Raw genomic sequence first — 24,632 nt, 5'->3', positions numbered from 1 at the left:
AGAGCAGTGGAGAGTGGAGCAGAGAGACAGGACCCAAGTTTGAAACCTGCTTACATTCTCCCACTATCTCTGTAGCTTTGGCTAAGTCCCTCATTTTCTTCAGTGGGACTCAGTTGCTTGGTCTCTAAAATAGGAAGATTGAACTAGATGATCTTTAAGATTCCCTTCCAATTCTGACCAATCGCCAGCTCTTGTGCCTCCTCTCTCCTCCAATCTAACACATTATCCCACTAGAATTTTTTTTTTTTAGCTCAGAGATCTGGTCATGTCATGTCACTCATGATCAAAAACCCTTCCAAAGCTCCCCATGGCCTTAAGTCTAGTGGTCAAGGCTTCCCAGGAGCTGCAGCATCCTACTTTGCCAAACTTCTCACATGACTCCTTTCCCTACACTCTTCACTCCAGACAAAGACAACTCTTTGTCCTCCCTCCCTTCAAATTAAGATACCTACTTTCCCACCTCTGCACCAATGCTCAGGCTGTTCCCGAGGCCTAGAATGCCTTGCCTCCAAATCTCCACCTGATGAATTTTTATACATTCCCCACCCCTCACTTCCCATATATATGTATGTATGTATGTATGCATTCTTTTTATTTTTCATTTATTATACATCCATTTTATACATCCTTTAAAACCCACTCCCTCCTCCAAACACCTAGTAATGGTCTCCCCGCCTCAGACCTCACACAGTACCAACTTTCTATTGTAACATATCTTGTAGTTATCTGTACACAAGGGCTGTATTTTACATTTCATTTTTACGTTGGCCCTAGAACCTATCCCAGGCTCTGCACATAGAAGCCACTTCCTAGGGAACATGGAGCTCAATCCCCTTATTTTACAAATAAAAAAATAAAGAGGACCCTGAGCAGAGGAAGGGACTTGCCCCAAGAGGGTAGGAAGAAAACCAGCTCTCAGTGATTAGAGAGGGAGAGACCTCAGAATTAGGGGTGGGGGGGTAGAAGAGATGTACCAACAAGTCTAGACAGTCCCTGAGGCCTTCACAAAGCAGCTCCCTCAATCACCAAGAGGTGTCTAAAATTCTTCAAGTGAAGCATCACCCTCTTTGCTGAAGCTTTCGATGCTTAACCCAACACAGATTTTGGGAAGACTAGTGGTTACACTTGGAATAAGGAAAATCTAGGTCAGAAGTCATCCCAGAACCTTACTATCTGTTTCACCGTGGGCAAGTCATTTAACTTTTGGGAATGTTTCCTCATCTGTAAAATGAGGGGATTGGACTTTCTAGCTCCGAATCTATAAACCTTTGATAAATAATCATTAACTCTAAGTCAGCCATCTATAACAACTCTGTCAAATGACCTCTGAAGTCTATGATCAACATCTCTGAGGTTCAGATTCAATTCCCCAAATATTTCTTAAACCGTTACTGTGCATAAAATCCTGTGCTGCTGGGGAGAAGCACAGTTTAGCTAAGATAACTGATTCTTACCCTCATGGAAACTCTCATCCTAGAAGAAGGTCAAGACACAAGCATGGCTACTATTGCATAATATATATGAATATAATTAAACATAGCATAGAGTTGCAAAAAAAAGGACAGTCGAAAGTTGTGGCAGTTTCCTAAAGAGGCTGACATTTGAAGTAGGCTTAGCAGGATGGGTAAGAATTCCAAAAGTCAAAGACAGAAGGGGCCGGAATACAGTCCAGGAGGCCCGAAGCCCCTAAGCAAAAACAACATGGCCCTAGAGTTGGAAGGCCTGTTGGAGTCTCAACTGCTGCTTGTAGCTGTGGTACCTGGAGCAAGACACTTGTCAAAGAGGCCAGATTAACAGAAACATCTCGAGGGTCCCTTCTTGCTCTAAGCCTTCCATTCCTTTTTCCTAGAGTGGGTTGTAATGAGGGACAGACGGAGACAACACAAGATGACCAACTGAAGACAATAGAGAAAAGGGCACCAATCAGCAAAAGGAAGACCATCTACCTTTTCACTCATAGTACTAGCCCTAAGGAAAGGAAAGCAAAAGCTAGAGTGTTAGAGATGGGTAGCAGGTACCACACACTCGCCTGCCACCCACTTCCCTTGGGTAACTTAGGGCCTGGGTTTAAGTGACTCTAGCTCCCCCAACATTTCCCTGAAGCATCATCCCACCCCTTTTCTACCTGTTTAATCCCTGCCCAGCTTTTAAAGTCCACCTCCAATGGTACCATTTTCAATGGTGCCACTTCCTTGGAGGAGTCTTCCTTTACTCTGCCCAGTTAGTAACAACACATTCCCTCCAGTCTCAGACTTCACTTGCACCCCTCCGATAAGCTCACCTTGAAATATTGCATATCTATCTGCACGTCATATCCCTCTCTACTAAACTGAATCATAGGAAGCCAAGGAGGCAGACTCTGCGTCTATCTAAACCTCCTATGTCCCCCTGCCTGAAACACAAAGAGACATTTCTTAAACTGAAGCATGCATGGAGAAAGTCTTTGCCAAAGGCAAGGTATCTGAGCAGAAGGGAGAAAGGTTCCAGGTAGGTAGGACAGGTTTCAGCAAGCCATAGGACTAAAGGCCCCATCTTTTGGTTTTAACTTCTGTCCTCAGTCCCTTTCCCCAGGTGCCAGAAGCCCTGAGGGACAGATGTACATGGAAGCAGAACCACTTCCCCCTTACCTATCCTTACCCATAGTCCATTTGTGTATGCATCCCAGATTGTCCTTCCTGTCTCGTGTTCCCTTGGCCTTAGCCTGGCTGTGAATGGTGTGGTTGTGTACTGTGGGGAAAGGCCCCTGTTTACACCCCAAATGTCTTCTAACAGAATCATAAATTCACAGACTATCAGAGCTGGAAAAGACTTCATAAATCACAGCACCACAGGATGGTCATTGCCTCCAATCCTCTCATTTTACTGATGAGTAAGCTGAGGCTCGGGGAGCTGATCAGAGTAACATAGCTGGTAAGTTTCTGAGGCAGGAACTTAGTTTCTTCTCATGTAAAATGAGCTAGAGAAGGAAATGGCAAAGCACTTCAGCATCTTCACCCAGAAAACCCAAAAATGGGGTCATGAGAGTCTGAAATGACCCAAAAACAACAAGGGATAGAAATGACACAGAGTCAATCACAAAGCCAAGATTCCTGTTCTATCGAGGCACCCTGTCCCGTCACATAGGAGGAGGAGGAGGAGGAGGAGGAGGAGGAGGAGGAACCTGGAGACAAACCTAGGAAGGTTTACTAAGCCTAGAGAAGATTTGAGTGGAGCACAGGGGGTAGGTATGGTGACAGTTGTTTTCAAGTACCTGAAAAGCTACCATGTGGGAAGAGACCAGTGGTTCAAAGAGTACTGAACCTGAGTTCAAATTCTGTCTCTGGCACTTAGTATTTGCATCATACTAATCAAGTCTTTTAATCTCCTGAACCTCAGTTTCCTTATCTGTCAAATGCGGGGAGGAGTCGATGACTTCTAAGGTTCTTTCCAGTTCTGGATCTCTGACACCATCCTCTTTCCCAGAGGAAAGAACAAAGTAGGCGTCATGGGTCAACACAGTAGCTCCCAATTCCCTGGTTCTTTGAGGTCCACAGAGCCCACCTCTCACAATAATGCTTTTCGAGGCCTGTCGGTTCACAGATGCTAATGCTATTTCAGAGCGACATTGCGAGGCTCAAATAGGCTGAAGAAAGGGACTTTGATAAGTTAAGAACACAAGGCAAAAGTGAGACACTGTACCACTTGAGGAAAGAGAAATATCTGTAGTCAGAAAAGACCAAGATAAAACCCAATGAAGGAAAAGAATGAGGAGAATGGTGACTTCATGGACTTAGGGACCAGAGGCATCCCTAACAAATGTCTGTGTGACTGTGGTCAAGTCACTCAGCCTCTGTAGGCCCACCCTGCCTAACCCTCGGGCCCCTCCACCCAGGGTGTCCTGGGGCTCAGATGAGATAAAGGGTAAAGGAAATCTGGAAACCATAACATGTTATATAAATAACAGCCACTTGTTCTGAAGGACTTCTGGACATGAGGACCAGGAAGACACAACCACTTGGAGTTCTTTGAGGTCTGCCTAAGGGCTAATCTCTCTTGAACCTGAAGGCTATGCCTGGAGAAATAGGCCAAAGGACTACAGATTCCTCGAAGGGGCTCAGCTACGCCGAACTCAAAAAAAAAAAAAAATTTAGAAAGTTAAATTGGGCCATGCTGGCTATCTGTAACTTAACCTGTGTATAGCTGAGATGTAGATTTTTAGTCATTTTGTGATTACACAGTCAGGCCGGGAATAAGGGAATGAGGATTTATCAAAGCACCTACTAAGCCACTTAGCGTAGTATTCAAAGACTTTACAAATACTGCCTCATTTTAAATGAAATATCTTGAAGCAAGATATGAACCATCCAAATCCAGCATCCTGTCCCTGATACCAGGAGGGAAACAGAAGCCCAGAGAGTGAAAGGGACTTCCCCAAGGTCACACAGTCTAGTAAGTATTGGAAGTGGGATTGGGATGAAGGGCTTTCTGGCTTCCATCGCTCTCTCCACCACCCCGGTCCTTTTTTTACAGTATGGGAAACTGAAGTCCAGAGAGTGAAAGAGACTTCCCAAGGACACAGAATAAGCCAACGTCCAGAGTGCAATTCTCCTTACTTCAAATTCACAGCTTTATTAAGCAAGGATTTATTAAGTACCTACTAAGCAGTAGTATGTAGGGGCTTTATAAATCTTATTTTAGTATTTTAGTTTTATTTTAGTATCCCCAATTTTAGTTTTTAGTTTGATTTTAGTATCCCCAATTTTGCAGATGGAGAAACTGAGGCAGGCAGAGATCAAGCAACTTGCCCAGGGTTACTGAGGCCAGACTTGAACTCGACTCCAGCCTTCTTGATTTTGCACCCAGTGTTTCTATCCACTGCCCCACATGGTGCCCTAAACCTGAAAGCGACCTAAAAGTCCCACCCTAACGTCATCTAATCCTTTTGTTTTAGAAAGTAAGCTCACTGCGTCACCTTCTTAGATATGTATCCTTAGCACCTTTCATAGCTCCAGGCCCCTAGGAGGCACATAATAAATGTTTGTTGATTGATTTCACAGGATGTGGAGAGACCCACATTTACACACAGTGTGAATGAGAAGCTCAGTAATCTCCATACTCAAAGCCATTTATTGTGCTATTAAAAAACTGGCCCAAAGTGACATTGGCAAATGACTTCCTAGAGGAGAGAGTGAGGCCCCAAGGCTTGAGCCTCAGAAAGGAAAGCTCCCTTCTCTGAGGCCCTGGGGTGGTACCAGCTGCAGACATGACCAGCCGAAATTATTGACTCCATCACCCATAGGCCATGCCAGCATCGTGCTATGTAGCCATCTGCCCAGTCGATGTGTGGCCCAGGCCAGGTGGGTGGTAACGAGGGCCAGGACCAGGTATTCCTAGCCCAGCAGCTCCCAGGCTGGGGTACTGTGGGCACATCCCTTCTTTCTGGGGGGCCTCGGTTGTCTCATTTATAAAATAGGGGATAGGGAAGACGCTCTCCAACGTCTCTTCCAGCTCTAAACTCTATGATCTTCCAGCATTCAATCACCAATCTACTGGGGCTCTGACCATTCTACCCTGGATGACGCCTAACAGGTGGTTGGTGGTAGGGGAGGTCATGGGGTATGTGCCCAGGAAGGGGCACCATTTCCCTGAGAGGAGAGAACAGCACAGCCTGGGCCCCTCGATGCCCAGCACGTCAGGAACACTGATCCCCATCCCCTGACAGCTGAACGGAAGCTCACATACCATTGCCCTCCAGCCACCCTCCCCTTCCCCTCCCCCACCCCCCAGGCCTCAGCCTTCCCTCTTCTGGTCCTGAATTGAGTTTGAGCCTGGGGCATGGGGTGATTGGGGGTACAGAGTGGGTAGGGGAGTCTCCTTTCAAATCCTCTCCCTTTTCTAACCCCTCCTCCTTCCTCCTGCCCCAGGGAAACTTTCTGAGAGAAACTGTTCTCAGTCAGATAGAAGGAAGTTTAATCTCCAAGTGTTTCCCAAGGGCCCCTCTCTAGACCCCGCCCTGCCTCCTTCCCAACCCACCCCCAGCTTGCGTACTCTCGACACACACACACACACACACACACACACACACACACACACACACACACACACACACACACACACACACACACACAGAGCCTGGGTTCTCGCCAGTGCCCAAACTGTCTCCACTGGGTGCTATTTGATTGCATGAGATATTCTGTAACAAGATAATAAGCTCCCAATCAATGCAGCCATTCTAACCCCGGGTGCCTCCCCCAGCCTGCCAGCCGTGAGGCACCAGCCCTGTGGCCGGGATCAATTCCCAAGTCTCCCTAAAAAGCCCCACACCACACACCCTCCCTTCCCCCCAAAAAAGAAAAAAAACTCTTCTTATGAAATAACTTTAGCTTACTCTAACTATCAAGCTCAACTCCAAGTCCGGTGCCAGGGGAAACTTAAAAAAAAAAGAAAAGAAAAGAAAGAAACAGCATGGAAGGACAGGTGGATCCTGTGTTGACAAGGCCAGCCCTAACCAGCAAATGGCAGAGAGAGCCAAGTTGGCCTTCCCTGTCCCTAGGCTCCTGGAGGTGCACACATACCCTTCCCATTCCCATCACCCCATCTCAGGTGCTTGGGCCTACGGACTTTATCAGTATCCCTACCCTCAAAGTCAGATCTGAGGAAAGGATGCCTAGGCTCACTCAGCTGTTAGCAGTCCTTTATACATCATGGATAGAGCATACAGATGCCCTCCTATCCCCTAGTAAACAATCAGAAATCAGAGCTGGGAGGGACCTCAGAATGGAGCATCTCAAAGGGATCCTGGAAATCTACCCAATCCTTCACCTCAACCCCTCAATGCCCAATTTTATAGGTGGGGAAGCTGGGAACTAGAGTGCAGTAGCTTACCCAAAGTCACCCAAGCAAGTCAGTGTCACCCTCCCCCACCTAAACACCCTGTCCCTCCTTCCTCCTTTAGTCTCACCCTCCTCCCCAGTCCCAAAGACTGACCTCTCTTCAGCAGGCTGGCCCGATATCGACCCTCCAGGGTACAGTTCCAGCGCTCAAATCGGAACTGGTACTGGCACTCGAGGGCACTCATGCTGATGGCCTCCATAAGTGTCTCGGCCACACCTGGATCCCGCCGACACATACGTCTCTGCTTCTTCTCCAGCTTGAGCCGGTCACACACCTTGTAGTGGGCCTTTGTGGCAGCCTCCTCCATTTCTGTCGTCAGTGGGAGGATGGTCAAGGGCTCACTGCCTGTCAGCCTGGGGATAAAGAAGAGAGATGCAATCAGCCAGGCACCCTAACCCTCCGTGACTTCTGTCGTTGGACTGTAACCTAACATAGGCAAAAAGCAATGAGTTTTGAAGGATGAGGAGGATGTTGGGGCAGGGAATGTAAGAGAATGCATGGAGTGTCAAATGAGTCTCACAAATATAGGGGCTGCACAGTGGGAACAGAGGATGCAAACAGCAGAGGGGCTTAGAAGCCAGGCATGGGAGTTGAAACAACGAGAACATGTAAGCACTTGATAAATGCTTGCTGAACAGCTAAACAGGGCAAAGACAACAGCAAGCTACTGAAGAATACTGGGTAGATGAATAACAGTCCTGCTGGGTTTGCCTACAAAGGGGTTCTTAACTAGGAGTCAGTGATTTCAACCTAGTTTCCTTTGCAATCTTGTGTATTTGAATTTACGCACTTAAAAACATTACTCTGGAGCAGCTGGGTGGTACAGTGAACAGAGCACTAGCCCTGGAGTCAGGAAACCCTGAGCTCAAATCTGGCTTCAGACACAACATTAGCTGTGTGACCTTGGGCAAGTCACTTAACCCCAATTGCCTTGCCTTCCCCACTGCCCCCCCCCCAAAAAAAATTATTCTGAGAAGGAGTCCACAGGTTTCCCTTTGGGCCCATGACCCAAAGAAAGTTGAAGAACCCTTGGCCCAGAAGCAGGACTAAATCTTGTCTCTGTCATTATCTCCCTATCACATATTGAATCGCTGGCTCTGTTTTCAGACGGCATCTCTGCCTCTTGATCTTAAGCAAGTCTCTTCCCATTTTCTGAGTCAGAGTTTCCTCCTTGGTAAAATGAGGGTATCAGACTAGATTATCTTGGCCCTCTGCTAACTTTAAATCCCACCGTGAGACCCCCACAGATTCTAATTTTCTAGGAGCCAATTCAGTAATTATAAACTGAATCCTCAACCCAGAGTGGACACAATGTCAGAATCCTTGCTCTGTCTAAACAGCTAGTTTCTGGCAACAAGGCTGCACAGTGGATAGATACAGCACTGGATATGGAGTCAGGAAGACCCAAGTTCAAATTTGGCCTCAAAGATTTATTGGTTGTATGATCTTGAACAAGTCTGCCTCAGTTTCTTATCTATAAAATGAAGATAATGATGGTAATTCTGTCCCAAGGTTGTTGTGAAGATAAAATGAGATATTTGCAGAGTTCTTTGGAAAACTTAGAGGATTCCTCTTCCTTTTCCTCCTCCTTCCCCTTGAAGTTGGGGGATCAGCTCAGGAACCTCCTGCCCTTTCCTGGAACCACTATTCTTGTCCTTCAAGGAAACAAAATCCTCTTCCTAGAATCACTCAATCTCATACTTCAGAGAGACGTCAGAAGCAATCTAGTTCAGCCCACCAAGGGGCAGGAAACTGTTCCCAGTCTCTACCCAAAAAAATACACCCACTTGGATGAGTACTTTCCCTGCCCCAACACCTGTGATCAGCTCAGTTTTCTCATCTGTGAAATGAGTAGCACAATCTGTGATGGTACAGCTGTAGGATAAACACTTACCAGGCACCTGCTGTATGCCAGGGCATGTGTTCAGAGCTAACAGCACACACCTCCTAGAGGAGGTTATAATTTAAAGAAGTTGCTACAACGTGTATTCAGAACTTTAAAATATGAACAAAATAGAATGTGACAGGGGCAAAGAAAAGAATGTAACAAAGGACTTGGGAAATTTGGGGAGAAAGAATTTATTCATGTTGTCATGGAAAAGGCACTAGATTTGAAGTCTGAGAATCTGGATTCAAATTCAGACTGCAGCATTCTACCTTTGGGACCTTGGACAAGTCATACTCGTGGGGATTTACATTTCCTGGACTGTAAAATCAAAGGGTTACACTAAATGTACTCTAGACTCAAACGCTTATTAAGCACTTCCTGGATACAGCACCGGGGACACAAATAGCAAAATGATAATAACAGACCCTTCCCCTCAGGGACCTTACATTCTAAGGGGGGAGAAGCAACAGTTTCATAGGATCCCAGAGCTGGGAGGACTTGGGAGGTCACAGAGCCCAGCTTCTTTATTTTACAGACAACAAAACGGAGGCACAGAGAAATAAAGAGAGTTGCCAAGGGTTATACAACTAATAAGTGTCTTAAGTGGGATTAAGCCCAGGTTGTCCAGACTCTAAATTCAATGCTCTATTTACTATGACACTGCTTCAGTGATGGACCTTAAAAAGTACACCCAAAACACATACGTCTGGGGTAGGGGGAGGATCTGGGATCTTCATCAAAGTAGCTGTTTGAAAGAAGGGAGGGAATTCAACAGGCAGATCTAAGGGGGAGGGGCATTGTAAGAAAGGGAAGCTAAGCGTACAGAAGATGAGGTTGGAATGAGAATGCTGAGACTGGAGGACAGAATAATCCAGTTTGGTTTAATATAGAATGCCCAAAGCAGGTGAGATCAGGATGGAAAGGCAGAATGGAGCTTTCTCTGGGGCTCTCTTTTCCTCAAAGAAAACATTTTGCCCCAGATGCTAGGAGAGCATAAAAGACAATGGCACCCCCTGCTCACTTCACTACTAAAGTGGAAAGATGCCCCAGATAAGCAAGTCATTATGTGGAAATCCAAGAGGGAATTGAATAATGAAACCATAAAGGGGGCCATGGCTTCGTTAGAGCTGTCCAAAGGCATCACTCAAGGTATGCAAGTAGAGGCAATAGACTCTACGAAAAGTGGTCATGCAGAGGGGATTCCTGTACCAGGCAGAGAGCTGGATCTCCAAGAGCCCTTTTCGATTCTAGGATGTAATGAATGGCAGCCAACAGCTCTACTTGCCAGGCACAGGGAAGGGATGCTGCAAGCACTTGGCATGACTTTAGCTGATGGGAATGGAAACTGGTTGGGCAGGAATGAGGATCTTCTTCTCAACCCCCAGGAAAGCCCAGTCACACAATCCCCTCCGGGGCTGGAGGTACAGGCAAGCCTCCTTTTGGTATCTGATTCCTGATGGAGGCAGGTAGGAGGCCTTGGGAGAGAAAAGAACAGGTGCCTCTGAAGGATCCCTGCTGGGTTATAGGGATGTGGGGAAAACACGGCCATGTGTTCCATCCTAAACATCCCCAACTGATGCTTCTTGGGGTACCAGATCTCTCTTCAACAAGGCACAGTTAGTCACTTAAGGGGGCCATCTGTAGGGTATAATACTCTGTCAAACCATTCATGAATATCTGCTTATCTTTCTCTCTCCCCTGCCCCCATTCCCAACTCCAGATAGGGCTGCCCTAGATAGCTAATGGCTGGCATTTATATAGCGCATTGGGGCACCTAGATGGTGCACACAGTGCTGGACCTGGAGTCAGAAAGATTCATCTTTCTGAGTTCAAATATGGCCTCAGATATGTAGTAGCTGTGTGACCCTGGGCAAGTCACTTAGCACTGTTTGCTTCAGTTCCCTCATCTGTAAAATGAGATGGAGAAGGAAATGGCAAAGCACTCTAGGATCTTTGCCTAGAAAACCCTAAATGGGGTCACGAAGAGCTGGACATGACAGAAATGACTAAACAACAGCAACATATATTGCTTTAAGGATTGCAAAGCACTTTACATATAGTAACTCATTCCAAACTCCCAGCAATCCTGTGAGATGGGTGATAATGTTATCCCCTTTTTTACAGATGGCGAAAATGAGACTGAGAGTTCATGTGCTTAGGGTCACCCAGTTAGTTTCCGAGGCAGAATTCGAATTCAGGTCTCCCTGACTCCAAGTCCTATCCATTGAGCCACCCGGTGGGCCTGAAGGCTCAAAGTCTTTAATACTGGTCTCTCTAAATGTCAAAGCTGGAAAAGAGCTTAGAAAAGAATCAACAGCTCCTGTTTTCAAAGGATCATAGATTTAGAGCTGGCAGAGTCCTCCGAATCCATCTAGTCCAGACCCTTATTTTAGAGACTTAAAGAAAGGAAGGGATTGGTCCATGATCACACAGCTAAGAAGTAGCAAAGTCAGACAGAAAACCCAGATCTCCTACAATGCTGTGCGCATCCCCTTCTCGCCCCTTCCAAGCTATTCCTGCAAAGGCCTTCAGGGCAACATTCCAAGATCAGGTTGTTTCCTTCTTTAAAATCCATCTATGGCTCCTCATTGCCCACAGTGGAACTCACCAAGCCCTGTTGGGAGAAACCTACATGAGTGGAACTTCTATGAGAATAATCTCAGTTCTGATGCTATTTATGCCCCCCAAATATTAAATATGAGGTTATGTAACATGCATCCCTCCTAATAATATTTTTGGGGTAGCTTGGGGATAAAATGCTGAGACTGAAGTCAGGAAGACTCTTCTTTCTAAATTCAAATCTGATCTCAGACACTTACTAGCTGTGCAACCCTGGGCAAGTTACTTATCTCTGCCTCAGTTTTCTTATCTGTAAAATGAGGTAGAGAAGGAAATGGCAAACCAATCCAATATCTTTGCCTACAAAACCCCAAGTGGTTCATGAAGGGTTGGACATTTCTAAAACGAATGAACAATATTGTTGTGCCCACCATACAGAGAGGAAAACTGAGGAGAGGAGAAATGGTTTGCCCAATGAGACACATGAAGTATCAGAGTCAGGACTGGATTCTAAGCCTTCTGACCATTAAGCTAGTGCCATTTCCCCATACACCAGACTCTCAGGCAAAGCTCTGTCAAATGACATCACATTAGGGTTTTCTCTCTCCCTTGTCCTTCCCATAGGGCCCCAAACAGGCAGAAAGCCTCCCAGAGGATATTTTACTAAGTCAGGGACAGGGCCCAAGGCTGAGTCTTATGCTCTCCCTTCCCCCCTGATTGAGAGGGGATGCAACAAGGCTCCACTTCTGTCCCCTGGTATTATGTCTTAACTCCTAGTCATTCCACCCTTGGGCATGCCTGGCCTCCTGCCAGCTGTCCTCTACTCCCTTCTCCACCCCCTCCCTTAACCCACCATGTGTTGGCATCCATCCTTCTCCTCTCCTCTCTGCCCAGACAGTGCCAAAGGACACACTGGAGTGGGTCATGAATCATCCAGTTGGTCTGTGGGATGCCTCAGGCTGTCAATCACTCAGTCAGTCAACAAGCATTTATGGAGTGGAATCGCTAGGGATGGGGCCCTGAATCGGGGAGCAGAGGGAAGGATTGGAAGAGAAGGAAGAGGCCAGGGAAGCAAATACAAAAGAATTAGAAAATACAGCTCTGGTCCTGAAGAAATCCACATAATGAAGCGGGGGCAAACTTAGGGACAGGAAGTCAGTGGCGAACAAATCACCTAAATTAAATCAGAATCATCAGATCTTAGTATCAGAACTAGAAGATACCAAACATCCCCTTTTATAGCTGGCAGGGCTCCTTAAAGACCATCTAGTCCAATCCTTTATTTTACAGATGAGGAAATTGAGACTCAGAAGACATTGCCCAGCTCCCCTGACCCACCTGGGAAGTAGGGAAAATAACTCATTACATAAGCAGAGCAGGAATTCAAACTCAGGGCTTCTGAGCTCTTTCCCTGGTGGTATGAACCATGCAGTGTGGTCAAGAACAGAAAAGTCGATTCGGTTTAAACATTTGTTTAAAGTAGGTTGGGTGAGTACAAGACCCTGGATTTACTGTGAAAGGTCAAAAGGTCTTTGATTTTCTCAATTTCTACGGTCACCTCCTAAACCTTCCAAGGTCTTCGAAGATTTTGTGATTTGCTGTAGCCGGTGAGGGGATGTAGGGCCAACCTGGGAAAGAGCTTCTCTGAACTGAGCTAGACTGGAGCCTTGGGGACACTTAGTCTCTCAGCAGTCCTGTAACTCAAAACCTTTTTTAGCTAGGCAGGACCTACCCAGGCTTACCTGGCTTTTCTTGAAGAACTCAGGGCCACTTTCTAGCCATGCTAAGCCAACAAGAGAGGCCACTGGTTTTAAAGAGAGGTTTAAAAAAAGACAGGCTATGCTTGTCCTCAGGAAACTTCCAGTCTAAAGGGGGTATGCCCTGGAGGCTGGGGAACACAAAGGCTGAGCCTCCAGAAAAAAATCCAGGCCCAGCCTCTTTCCCAAGCTAGTTTCAGGCCTGTTCCAGTTGAAGTAACTTTCTCCTGTGGGCCCTTTCCCCATGAGGCCCCCAGAAGAGACTCTGGGAAGCATTTGGCCAGAGCCCCTGCCTGTCATATCATCAGCTCTATTCTGGGATCAGCTCAGCAGCCTGACCATCCCTCTCAGCACACAGCAATGCCAGCTAAGCTGCTCTGGCCCCAACCTTCATGTCTGTCACATTATCTTTGGGGCAACTAAATCTCTCTCAATTTCTGTCTCTCAGAATCATGGAGTCTCAGAGCTGGAAGGGACTCTGCAAAGCACCCAATTCAACCTGCTATGGAATTCTTAAGAATTAGAGCTTATGACATCTTTAATGAAACCCCCACCAGAACAGGTGTCTGTTTCCAACAAGTGATCATCCAGCTCCGACTCGTGGTCTCTCTCTCCTCCCTTCCTATTCCCCACTCTATCTCTGCCTGTCACACACACGCTCACACACACACACACACACACACACACACACACACAGAAGATAGAGAAGAGAGAGAGGAGAGAGAGAGAGAGAGAGAGAGAGAGAGAGAGAGAGAGAGAGAGAGAGAGAGAGAATAACCCTAGGAGACCAGGATGCACAGTAGGTACCCAAAGCCAATGTACTTTATACCAACCCAAGGTCAAGCAAACTGGCCCAAAGGAAAGAGATTTTTTTTAGCCAACCTGAAAAAAAATAATAAAAGCACGCTCTGCCATTGGGGATGGTTGATTTGTCTTCAACTTCTTCCCACTCCATCGCCATCTTGCCTCTTCCTGCTGCCCCCAGCCACACGTCAGACAAATTTTCCCACACCCCACACAGGGAAGCATCTCACGTTTTGTAACTAGGTATATCTATATGTATACATGTCTCCCTTGTAAGTCCCCTGGGTCAGAGATTCATCAACTGTAAAATGAGGGGGTCAGACCAAATAATGTCTGAGATTCCAACTCTAGATCTTTGAAAGTAGGAATATTTTATTTTCATCTTTATATTTCCAACACCTAGAACATAGCAGGTACTTAACAAATGCTTACAGAGTAATTGGTCAAGATCCTTGTATAAGTCAATTCCCCAGCCTCGTCTCTCTACCACCAACCTCTCCTCCCTCCAATCCACCCAACACAAGAATATTATACTTGGGTGTAAAGAGCTCTGAGTTTGAAACTTAGCTTCACCCACTTGCTAAGCAATCCTGGGTAAGTCATTGCCCTTTTCTGGGACTCAGTTTCCTTATCTGAAAATGGAAACAACAGTCCTCAAACCTCTTACCTCAGAGGGTTGTTTGTGCAAGGTGTGCTATAAAATAGCTCTAGAAGTGTTCTCCAGGCAAGGGCTTATTCCTAAATGGTGGCCTGGAGGAGATCCTGGATTGGATCCTTCAGTGTTTCTGCCCCCACCATACCAGCAGGCCATAGACTGAGCTTTGAGCTAGGCCTCCGTTGGACTCTAGGTAGCCTCCAAGCTGCTCTAAGAAAGGTTCATCGATCTAACCTAACAGATCTGCCTTCTACAAAACCCACACATTTTAAGTCTACAAAGCCACACATGACTATGAAGGATTTTCTCATCTATTGCCATCATCCTGGGAACCTCCTTACAGCCTGGTGAGAGAGTCAGGACAACAGAAGGATGATTTCAGAGAACCGTGAGATGACTTTACAAACGGATACAGAGGAAAGTGAACGGAAAAAGGAGAAGTTACACAGTAACAACATTGTAAAAACAAACAGTTTTAAAAGGTATAAGAACACTGATCAACTCAATAAGGAAGGATGATTTTCAGAGACCCGATGATACATTGGACTACGCAGAGGGATGACGTATTCAAGATACAGAAGATATATACATGTATATGTACACATACACACATATATAAAATACATATGTGTACACATACATACATACACTATATAGATAGATGACAGCTAGACAGATGGGTGGGGTGGGAGAGAGAGGGAAGGGGAAGGGAAGGAGGACATGATCGAAAGGGGAACTGGTGTTCCTGACTATGCACATTTGTCACATTTTTGTTTGTTTGTTTTCAGCGGGGAGGAGGGAAAGAAAATGAATATTTTAAATTGAAAAACAAAATACAATTTAACTGAAAAAGAAAGGTGTTGGACACGAGAGAAAACAACAGTAGTTAACCGTTGCCATTTATTCCAAGTTATCATGTACAAATTACTTCCCTTTTGAGGCTTCATGCAGTAGGTGGAAATAGAGACAGTCACATTGGGGCTACACAGACATGGATGTCATGGAAGCCAAAAGATGCAAAGATGGGATAGGATTCAAAGTTAGATGTGAAAGTGGAGAGAGACAAGAATGGAAAGAGAGGGAGAGAGACACAGTCACAGGCATGGAAAAGGACATGTGACAGAAACCCAAGCATGACTGGATACCTTAAAACATATATTTAAAGCTAGAAGGTGCCTAGGAAGTCAACTAGTCCATCTCCCCTCCCCCTTTTTACAGATGAGGAAACTGAGGACTCGAAAAGATGAGAAATGAACAGAGCAGACATTCAAACCAGCACTCCTATACCATATATAGGGGGATGGCAGGGAAATAAAGACAAGCAGAGGCAGGTTAGAAAAAGACAAAAAGCCATGGAACAGCAGGCCAAATGGAGAGAGACTTAGTGGTAAGAGATCAGAGAGGGTTCCCTGTCCCTTGGGGGGTAAGGGGATAATCCTATCTACTAACAAGAATGAAGTCCACAAAGCTTTCATGTTTCCAAAATACTTTCTTCACAACAACTCTGTTAAATACAATAAATGTGTTATCCCCATTTTATATAGGAGGAAACTAAGCCTTCCTAAGAAGCTAAGCAATCTGCCCATAGTTTGGACAGCTAGGAAGGGACAGAACGAACATTCTAACCCAGATCTCCTGAATCTCAACCCAAGACTCATTTCCCCCAGACCACACAGCCAGTATGAAATTGCTTGGGTGGAAGCTGTGGGTTCCACTGTTTTGGCCAACCCAGACATACAGACCCTGTGATCCCTGCCTTCCCCACCCCATACCCCTAGTCAAAGAAGGCCAGCAGACAGGAATGTGGAAGAGACCGCCAGCAGCTGCCTCATGCCCCTGCAGTGGGTCTGCCCTCCAGGTCAGCCGAGCCCGTTCCAGGATTCAAGAGGGTCACCAGCACAATCCCATTCATTAAGAGTAAGAATCACCAGTTGCTTTAGGGAATTTACACTTCCAGACAGAGAGAGAAGGGAGACCCAGAGAGCAATCTGGCATGGGGCAAGAAGCCTGGACTAGGAGTCAGGCGCCCTGGCTTCCCTTTTAGCTTTTCTGTTTTCCCCTGGACAGATCACTTCCTCTCTCTGACCATCAAATTTGCCAGCTATAAAATGGGGGGGGGGGGGGGGAGATCATATTGTGCTGCCTAACTTACAGGATTGTGGTAAGGAAAATGCTTTGTAAATTACGAGCTGCTATAGAAATGGGAGCTCTGAATTCAAGCAGCAAACATTTATTAAGTGCCTGCTGTATACAGGGCACAATGTAACATGCTGATGATACAAAGAAGATGAGACACAGTAGCACTCAAGGAGATTAAGGAGATACACAATAACTTGAAGGCAAGGGAATGACCACAAGGATTCAGGAGAAAGAAATAGTGTCTAAGTGAAGCCCTGATGCAAGGTAGGAATCCTAAGAGATGGAGGTCAGGAGGCTTAGGAAACAGCCTGGGCAAAGGTATAGAGGTAGGAGACAGAATGTTAAGTTCATGTAATAATGAGGAGGGGAATAACATTAAATCTGGAAAGGTAGCTGGAGAGAGTTTGTGAGAAAGGGTTGCAAATGCCGAGCCTGCAAGTTTGGATTTTATGTTAGCAGCAACAAAGGCACTTTGAAGCATCCTGACCAAGGGAGTATAAGATTATTTTAAAGGCTACGTGGAAGATGGATTAGAGAGGAGAGAGGGGATATAGGAAAAGCCAAACAAAGTTGCACCATTCAACAAACATTTATGAAGCACCTATATCTAGGCATATCAATTCTGACCAAGAATGCAAGAATGAGGCCGCTGTCACTTGAAGGAACTTTAGATCTGGTCCAGCCTCATCAATTTGTGATAAGGAAACCACCACCTAGAAAGCGGAAAGGGACTTGCCAAAAGGTCCGCCAATAACGAATAGAGCTGGCATTCAAACAGGCCATTCAATTCCTAATCCAATGCGTCTCATTCTCTACACCACCCAGTAGCCACTGTTAACCAGGCTACCTGACCACTATGAGGAGCCACCACTAGGTTCTAAGATCAGAAAGGCAGCTCCAAACCTGTCATTGACTGCCCAGTAATTGGGCAACTCCCCATTTTACAGAGGAGGAAACCAAGGACAATAAGGGCCCTGTCTACCTTATTGAGGTGGCCATAATAAGAACATGACTCTTTTGCATAGTGCATTATGAGCTTTCTGACCCAGTATGCAATTTCTACCCATTTGATCCAAACATTTATTAAGTGCCTACTGTGTGCCAAGATAAATAAAGTTTAGATTAGCCCCAGTACCTGCTCCATCAGAGAACCCATAGGCTAGTACAATGATAAGACACTTGCACAGGTTTGCTAAAAGAGCTTAGCATTTGAGTTTGCAATGAAGGACTTGTTTTTCAGTGGGCAGAGAGGGTAAGGAGTAGGGAGGGAGAGGATTCCAGACAAAGAAGATAGGCTTATTTTGGGGAGTTGTAAGCAGTCCAGTATGGTTGGATAGAGGATGATTGAAGGGGTATCATGCCAAGACTAGGCTAAGATATTGTGGTAGACCTTGAATTCCAAGTCAAAGAGTTTGGCAGTAGGAAATCATTGAGGGATTTTGAGCGGAAGGTTATTCAGGTATTATGTGCACAATGGGATGGCTAGGTGGCATAGAGACAGGACACAGAGACAGAAAGACTCATCTTCCTGAGTTCAAATCTAGCCTCAGACACTTAGTAGCTGTGTGACCCTGGGCAAGTCATTTCACCCTGACTGCCTCAGTTTCCTCATCTGTAAAATGAGAGAAGGAAATGACAAGCCACTCCAGTATCTTTGCTAAGAAAACTCCAAATGGGGCCATGAAGAGTCAGGCACAACCAAAACAACTTAACAACAACAAAAAATGTACAGGATGGATCTGATGGGGAGAGAACAGAAGCAGGAAAAAGTTAAGAAATGTTAGCATCCTTCCGGCAGGGAAACAGGTTGGACCTGAGCTAGAGTGAGGACCTGGAGAGAGGAAAGGAAGGTTCCAGTGCAAATTCAAGACATATTGCAAAGGTAAAATTAGTAGGGCTTGGCAAATAATTAGATGTGACAGAGCTAGAGGAGAAACAAGAGTCTAACTGGATTCTCCAAGCAAATATGTGATGTCACCTGGTTAGATATGAAAAACCAAGCCCCATAGAGATGAAATCACTTACTGTCTTTGGAACCTTAAGCAAGTCCCTTCCTCTCTGTGTGCCTCAGTCTTCTCTTCTGAAGAGGGAGGAGTTTTAGCGGATGACAGTTATACTACATTGCCAGCAGCAGAGACAAGATTTCATCCAGAAGCAAGACATGAGAAGATGAGGGACCTTGAAAGGTTGGGGCAGGGGAACAAGAATGGTCATGTGACTGAACAGCCTAGTTATTATTTATTATAATTATTAGCTATGTGACCTTAGGTAAGTCACTTTCCTCTCTGGGTCTAGGTTACCTCATCCCCAAAAGGAGAAACAGATTATGTGTACATATATATGTGTATACACATGTATATGTGTGTTTGCAAGTATATGTGTACACATATATGTATGTCTATATTTGCTATTTGCCTCACAAGACTCTTTGAAAGCAAGTTCCACATGAGCCTTAAAGACTCATGGAATGTCTTTACGAAAGAATGAAAGCTATAACCATTACACCCCCCACCTCTCAGAAACTGTTTGTAGCACCGAATGATACGAGGACAGTTGAGAAAATCTTATGGGAAGTACCAAGTCCCAGGACAAAGACAGAAGAAGGGATCTGGCTTTGTTTTGTTTTGCTGTACTAGGGTGGGATGGAGGCTTCCCTGTCTGCTCTGCTGGTCGTTAGGGGCTTTTCAGAAGAGCAGCTGGAAAGGACTACACGCTTGCTCATCTGTCCTGGCTCTTCTCACAGCTGCTGTCTAGCCACAAACATGACCGAAGTCTGCTTTAGTCTACAAAAAGGAAGAGCCATGCTTAGCAAGCATGGCCTGGCCCTTCTGATAATCCACTGTGTGACCTTGGGTGAATCATGTCCCTTCTCCTAGCCTCACTTGCCTCATCAATGAAAACAAGGCATCCAAGGCCTCCCCAGATCTGACGTCCTGTGTTCTATGTTCCAAAGTCTCTCCAAGCTCTGAAGTTTTATGAAACCATGATCTCCCCACCCCCCATTCGCTGAGGTCCAACAACACATAGACAAATATCCATTGTTCATAATATACATAACACACTAAGGTTAGAGGCCTAGGAGCTGACCTGAAATAGGGAGAAGCAAGATAGAAGCCTCAATCGTCCCTGACCACTCTGGCTTTCTCTGTTCTAAGACCATGTCATCGAGCTGCTCCCCTTGGGACAAACATGAGGAACCTGTGGCCTCAAGGCCACATATGGCCCTCTAGGTTCTCAAGGGTGACCATGTAGGAGAAGCTGACCTTCCCAACCAGACTAGGAGTTCCCTAAAGAAAGCTGTCTTGTCTCTATGACATGTCTCCCTCTCATAAAAGCACCTGAAACAGCATTAAACCCACAGGGCTCACAATCCTACCTGGATTGAGGGACCAGCCTGTGGCCTCAGATGCTGAACCTAGCTTTGAAGATGTTACCAGAGTCACTTGGTGGAAGGCCTTCAGATGAGAAGAGTCAGATGTCCCAGTTTAGACACCACTGATTATACATGATCCCAGAGAAGAAATTTCATCCCTAAGTCTCAGGTGCCCCATCTATAAAGTGTTCTCTTTACCTCACTGTGGTCTTGTTGAAAGTGCTTTCCTTGCTTTGAAGAATTAGAGGAGTAGTTGTTTATAATTATAATTATCCTATGAGTATAGGTAGTCCTCAAAACAATTCCTGTGTCTCTGACCCAGTGATGGCAGCTAGTTAGTAAGAATTCTTTGAGAGGATACTGGGCAGGCCCAAGGGACCAAATATCTTCCCTGTCAGTTCCCCCCACCCCCTCTTCCCTGCTACCCTTGTAAAATCCCAGCATTAACTTCATTTCTTGGAGAGAAACATCACCCTCTCCATAGTCCTCTTTGAAAATGCACATGTGAGTGCGCGTGCACACACACACACACTCTCTCTCTCTCTCTCTCTCTCTCTCTCTCTCTCTTTCTCTCCTAATCCTCAATGGGATGAGAGTCTGTCCTAAGTTTCTTGGTCAGAAGGAGCAGGTCTTGGGGGGTAGAAAGCCCTTGGATACTTACTAGAAAGCTAAGTTCCCAAGGCTAGGAGAGAGCTCAAGAGAGATTATGTGGTAAAGCAACCCCTCCCATACAGGAACTCCCATTCTGCCATGTTGGACAAGTGACCATTTGGTCTCTGCTTAGAGGCCTCCAGGGGCTGGGAAGTTCTATGGCAGTTCATTGCACAGAACCTTCCAACATTCAGAGCTAGGTTGGATCCTCTGTAATTCCCCAAGGACCTTCTAAGCCAAGCAGAACAAGTTGAATCTCTTCTCCCTGGAGCACCCCCAAAACATCTATCATGTTCCCATCAGACCTGGTAGAGAAGACAGACTCAGTCACTGAGGTATGGGTAGAGGGAAGGTCTCCTGCCTGCCTTTTCTTAGATCACCTTTTCCAAGAGCTATTTTAAAGGGAGGATAGAAGCTTTGATAGAGTTTTAAGCAAGCAGAGACGCCCCTCTCCTAATTTTTGTAAAAGGAAACCCCTTTGTTCTTCCTAGGGTAGCTCAGGTGATAGACAACTTCATCAGGGGTATGTGGAGGGGAGGTGGGACAAAGCGAGCCAAGGTCAGGAAGCAGTCAATAAGTATTTATTGAACACCATGATGTGCCAGGCAAGTGTGCTAAGCATTGTGGATACAAATCCCCCCCAACAGGTCAGGCAGAACTGAGCACAGAAGAGGGACGTTGACTATGGGGAGCAAAGGTTGCATGGGAAGGAAAGTGTAGACAAACACAAATATACTTCCTCCATAACAAAAGTTTTAATCAAGGCTGCCCTGACCTGGAGGCAGATCAAAGGTCACAGGCTGTCCATACCACCACTACCAGAGAAGGGAGGGGGAATACAGAAGCAGGGAGATAATCAAACACCAGAAATCCGGGTATGGGAATGAAGGGGAGGGAGCGGGAAAAGGATGGGAAGAGATTGGCTCCTTCAGCTCCTAACCTGAAGCCAATAAAGGTGAAGGATTACACAAGCAGGCCTAGATACAAGGCCTATTGTCTGAACCCTGGAGGAAGTCATGGATGGAGCAGGCTAATAGATGGCACATTATTGATGGATAGGGGGGCCAAGCCCAAGGCCCCCAGGCCTAACTTCCTGGAGGGGGAGGGGAAGGGACCACACAGGACCTGAGTGTTTCCAGGAGGCCCTTTGAGATTATCTAGTCTGACCCCCTCCTCATTTCGAAGAGAAAACTGTAGCCCAGAGAGGGAAAGGGATTTTACCCAAAGTCAAAGTATCAGAGCCAAGACTTGTGGACTCCAAGTTCAAGGCTCTTTCCCCTAGGCAACAGGGCCTCTCATAGGTTTCTACTTGTCAAAATTGAACTCACAAGCAGAGTCTTAGGATCAGGTGTAGCCTGTGAGTATAAAATGACCTGTACAGAGTTGGCCTCACATCACCATCTGCCTGTCACGTTGGGAAGTCCCACCATTCTGTTAGTGCCTGACCTTAGGAACTTAGGACAGGGGTGGGGAACCTGTACTCCTGAGACCACATGTGGCCCTCTAGGTCCTCAAGTGCAAATCTTTGACTGAATACAAATTTCACAGCCGAGTCCAAGTTTTACAGAACAAATCTGTTTATTAAGGGGATTTGTTCTGTGAAGTTATATGAAATAATCCTCGAAATTATACCATTGGGGTTGCATTTCTTTAGCTTAAAGGTATAATCAGTTACTGATACCCTGGAACCCCAGAGTTAACACACAATAGAAAGGGATAACAATAAAGCACTTTGCAAGTTTACAAAGTATAGACAGTCTTTATTTGGATCGTCATAATACCAGGTGGGACGATTGTGCCCATTTTAAGGATGAGGAAAGTGAGGCTGAAAGAGGGAAAGGGACTTGTCCAAACCCACTTTTTACCTAGTAACTTACAAAAGTGAGCCATGAGAGAGAAGCAAGTCAGAGTATTTCCATTTTACATTCAAGAAAAGCTGGGGTTAGGCTAAGTGAAGTGACTTATCCATCTTCCTAAGACACGTTTCATCATGCCATTCTCCTACTCCTTCAGATACCATCAGCATCTTCCCATTTTCTATAGAAACCAACCTCCCCACTCCACACACACATGCACAGTCCTTAGCCTGGCATTCAAAGCTCTCCACCATCTGGTCCCAACTTACCTCACCAGGCTCCTCTCATGTTACACCCAGCCAAATACTCTAGGTTCCAGTCAAATTGAACTACTCCCTGCGTCCCTTGCTTATGTCCTATACTATCCTGACCCAGCATTCATTGACCTACACCATCCCTCCCACCTGAACCCCTTTCAATGACGAAATCCTTTTCTTTTTTCCAGGTCAGCTCAGGCGACATCTCCACCAAGTCTTCCTTCATCTCCCTCCAGCTCAAAGGGTTTTCTGCCTCCCTAACTTTTCTTATAACAAATGGTACCTACCCTTTCCCCCTGCGTCTCCTTTCACCTAGTATTATACTCATTTGCATATGTTTAACATACACACACACACACACACACACACACACACACACACACACACACACACACACACACACACACACACACACACACACACACACACACACACACACACACACACACACACACACACACACACACACACACACACACACACACACACACACACACACACACACACACACACACACACACACCCCTTCAATGCAATTTCCCTTCCTAGCATCTCTATACCCAGGCCAGCACTCAGTGTTTTCACTAATTCACTAAATTACCGAATACACTTTGCAAAGGATTCACACCTGTCACGTCAGCTCTTCACAATGACCCACAAGGGCTAACTGTCCACATGATTAACCTCACACATTTCTCCCCATTTACAGATAGAGACAAGCTCAGAGAACAGCAGGGACCTGCCCAGGGTCAAACACAGAGTAAATGAAAGCAGTGCTCTTGCTGCTGAGCTAAAATGCCTCAGTTTCCACATCTATAAAATGGGTATAGTAAGCCTTGAACTATATACCTCCAGGGGGAAGCTTGTGAGTAAACCTTAATGTATTATAGAGATGGGAAGTCTTCTTATTCTCACCACCATCATCATCATCATTACTTTTCACACTTCTGTGGCTCAGCCAGTCTGGAGACAGAACCCAGTCGGGATAGGGGGAGCTGGACTCAGGGCGACAGGGATGGGGCCGAGGAGGGAGGGCCCATGACAGCCCCAGCAGGTGTTGGGAGACCAGCCAGGCACCCCACCCCAGCGGACATGGGCCAGGAGTAGCCAAGCCAGGCAATACCCAGCCTCTGTGATTGGGACTGGGGGTGGCGGGGTGGGGGAGGATATGGTGTAGGGGCTCAGGGGGCAAACAACTGACACTTTGGAGCCAGCCCAGCGTGGGCGATGGCCCCCCGGAACCTGGAAGCAGGAGGCACGACCCAGCTCCCCCAAGCCAAACCAAACCACAGCCCCCCAGACAGGAATCCCGACAGCTGTGCCGGGAACAGCGCCCATCAGGAAACATGCACGTCTCCAAACCTGCCCAGGCCCCCCGCCCGGATTCCTCAGGATTATCAGAGTTCCAAGGCAGTTGCCAGGACATTCCGGGAGTCCTGCTCGAGTGCTCCCTTCACCCCCCGGCCCAAGGGGTGACCAGAAGTCACAGATCATATGTTCGACATCATGGACAAAAGAATGTCCAAGCTGGGAAGGACCTGAGGGGTCATCTAGTCCAACGAGAAGCCTGAGGCTCCCAGAAGGGAAGGCAAATACTCACAGGTCACCCAGCTAATTAGTGGCAGAGCCGGGACTGGGACCCAGACCCAGACCGCCTGGCTCCAGGGTTCAATGCCCTTTCCACTAGCCTATGCTGACTCCAATCACAACTGAATTCAGCAAACTTTTATTAAACATTATGTGTGAGACCCTATGCGAAAGCACAGTACTCATTCAGGAGTCTTGTCAACATATAATGCTGCTTCTTGGCTGTAGGCTGG

At 46.3% G+C, this 24,632-nt stretch overlaps 1 protein-coding gene across 1 annotated transcript in view; it reads right to left on the bottom strand.

The window, feature by feature from the left end:
- The window catches only part of WNT9A (Wnt family member 9A), an 87,246-nt gene that overhangs the window by 21,041 nt on the left and 41,573 nt on the right, over nucleotides 1–24,632 (bottom strand). Inside the window, exon 2 of the mRNA XM_072653055.1 lies at nucleotides 6,967–7,226. Coding sequence (XP_072509156.1) covers nucleotides 6,967–7,226 — 260 coding nt within the window. The remainder of the gene's footprint in view (nucleotides 1–6,966; nucleotides 7,227–24,632) is intronic.

Source organism: Notamacropus eugenii, chromosome 1, assembly GCF_028372415.1.
Source record: "Notamacropus eugenii isolate mMacEug1 chromosome 1, mMacEug1.pri_v2, whole genome shotgun sequence".
NCBI lineage: Eukaryota > Metazoa > Chordata > Mammalia > Diprotodontia > Macropodidae > Notamacropus > Notamacropus eugenii.
This window is presented reverse-complemented; position numbering and strand designations above follow the sequence as displayed.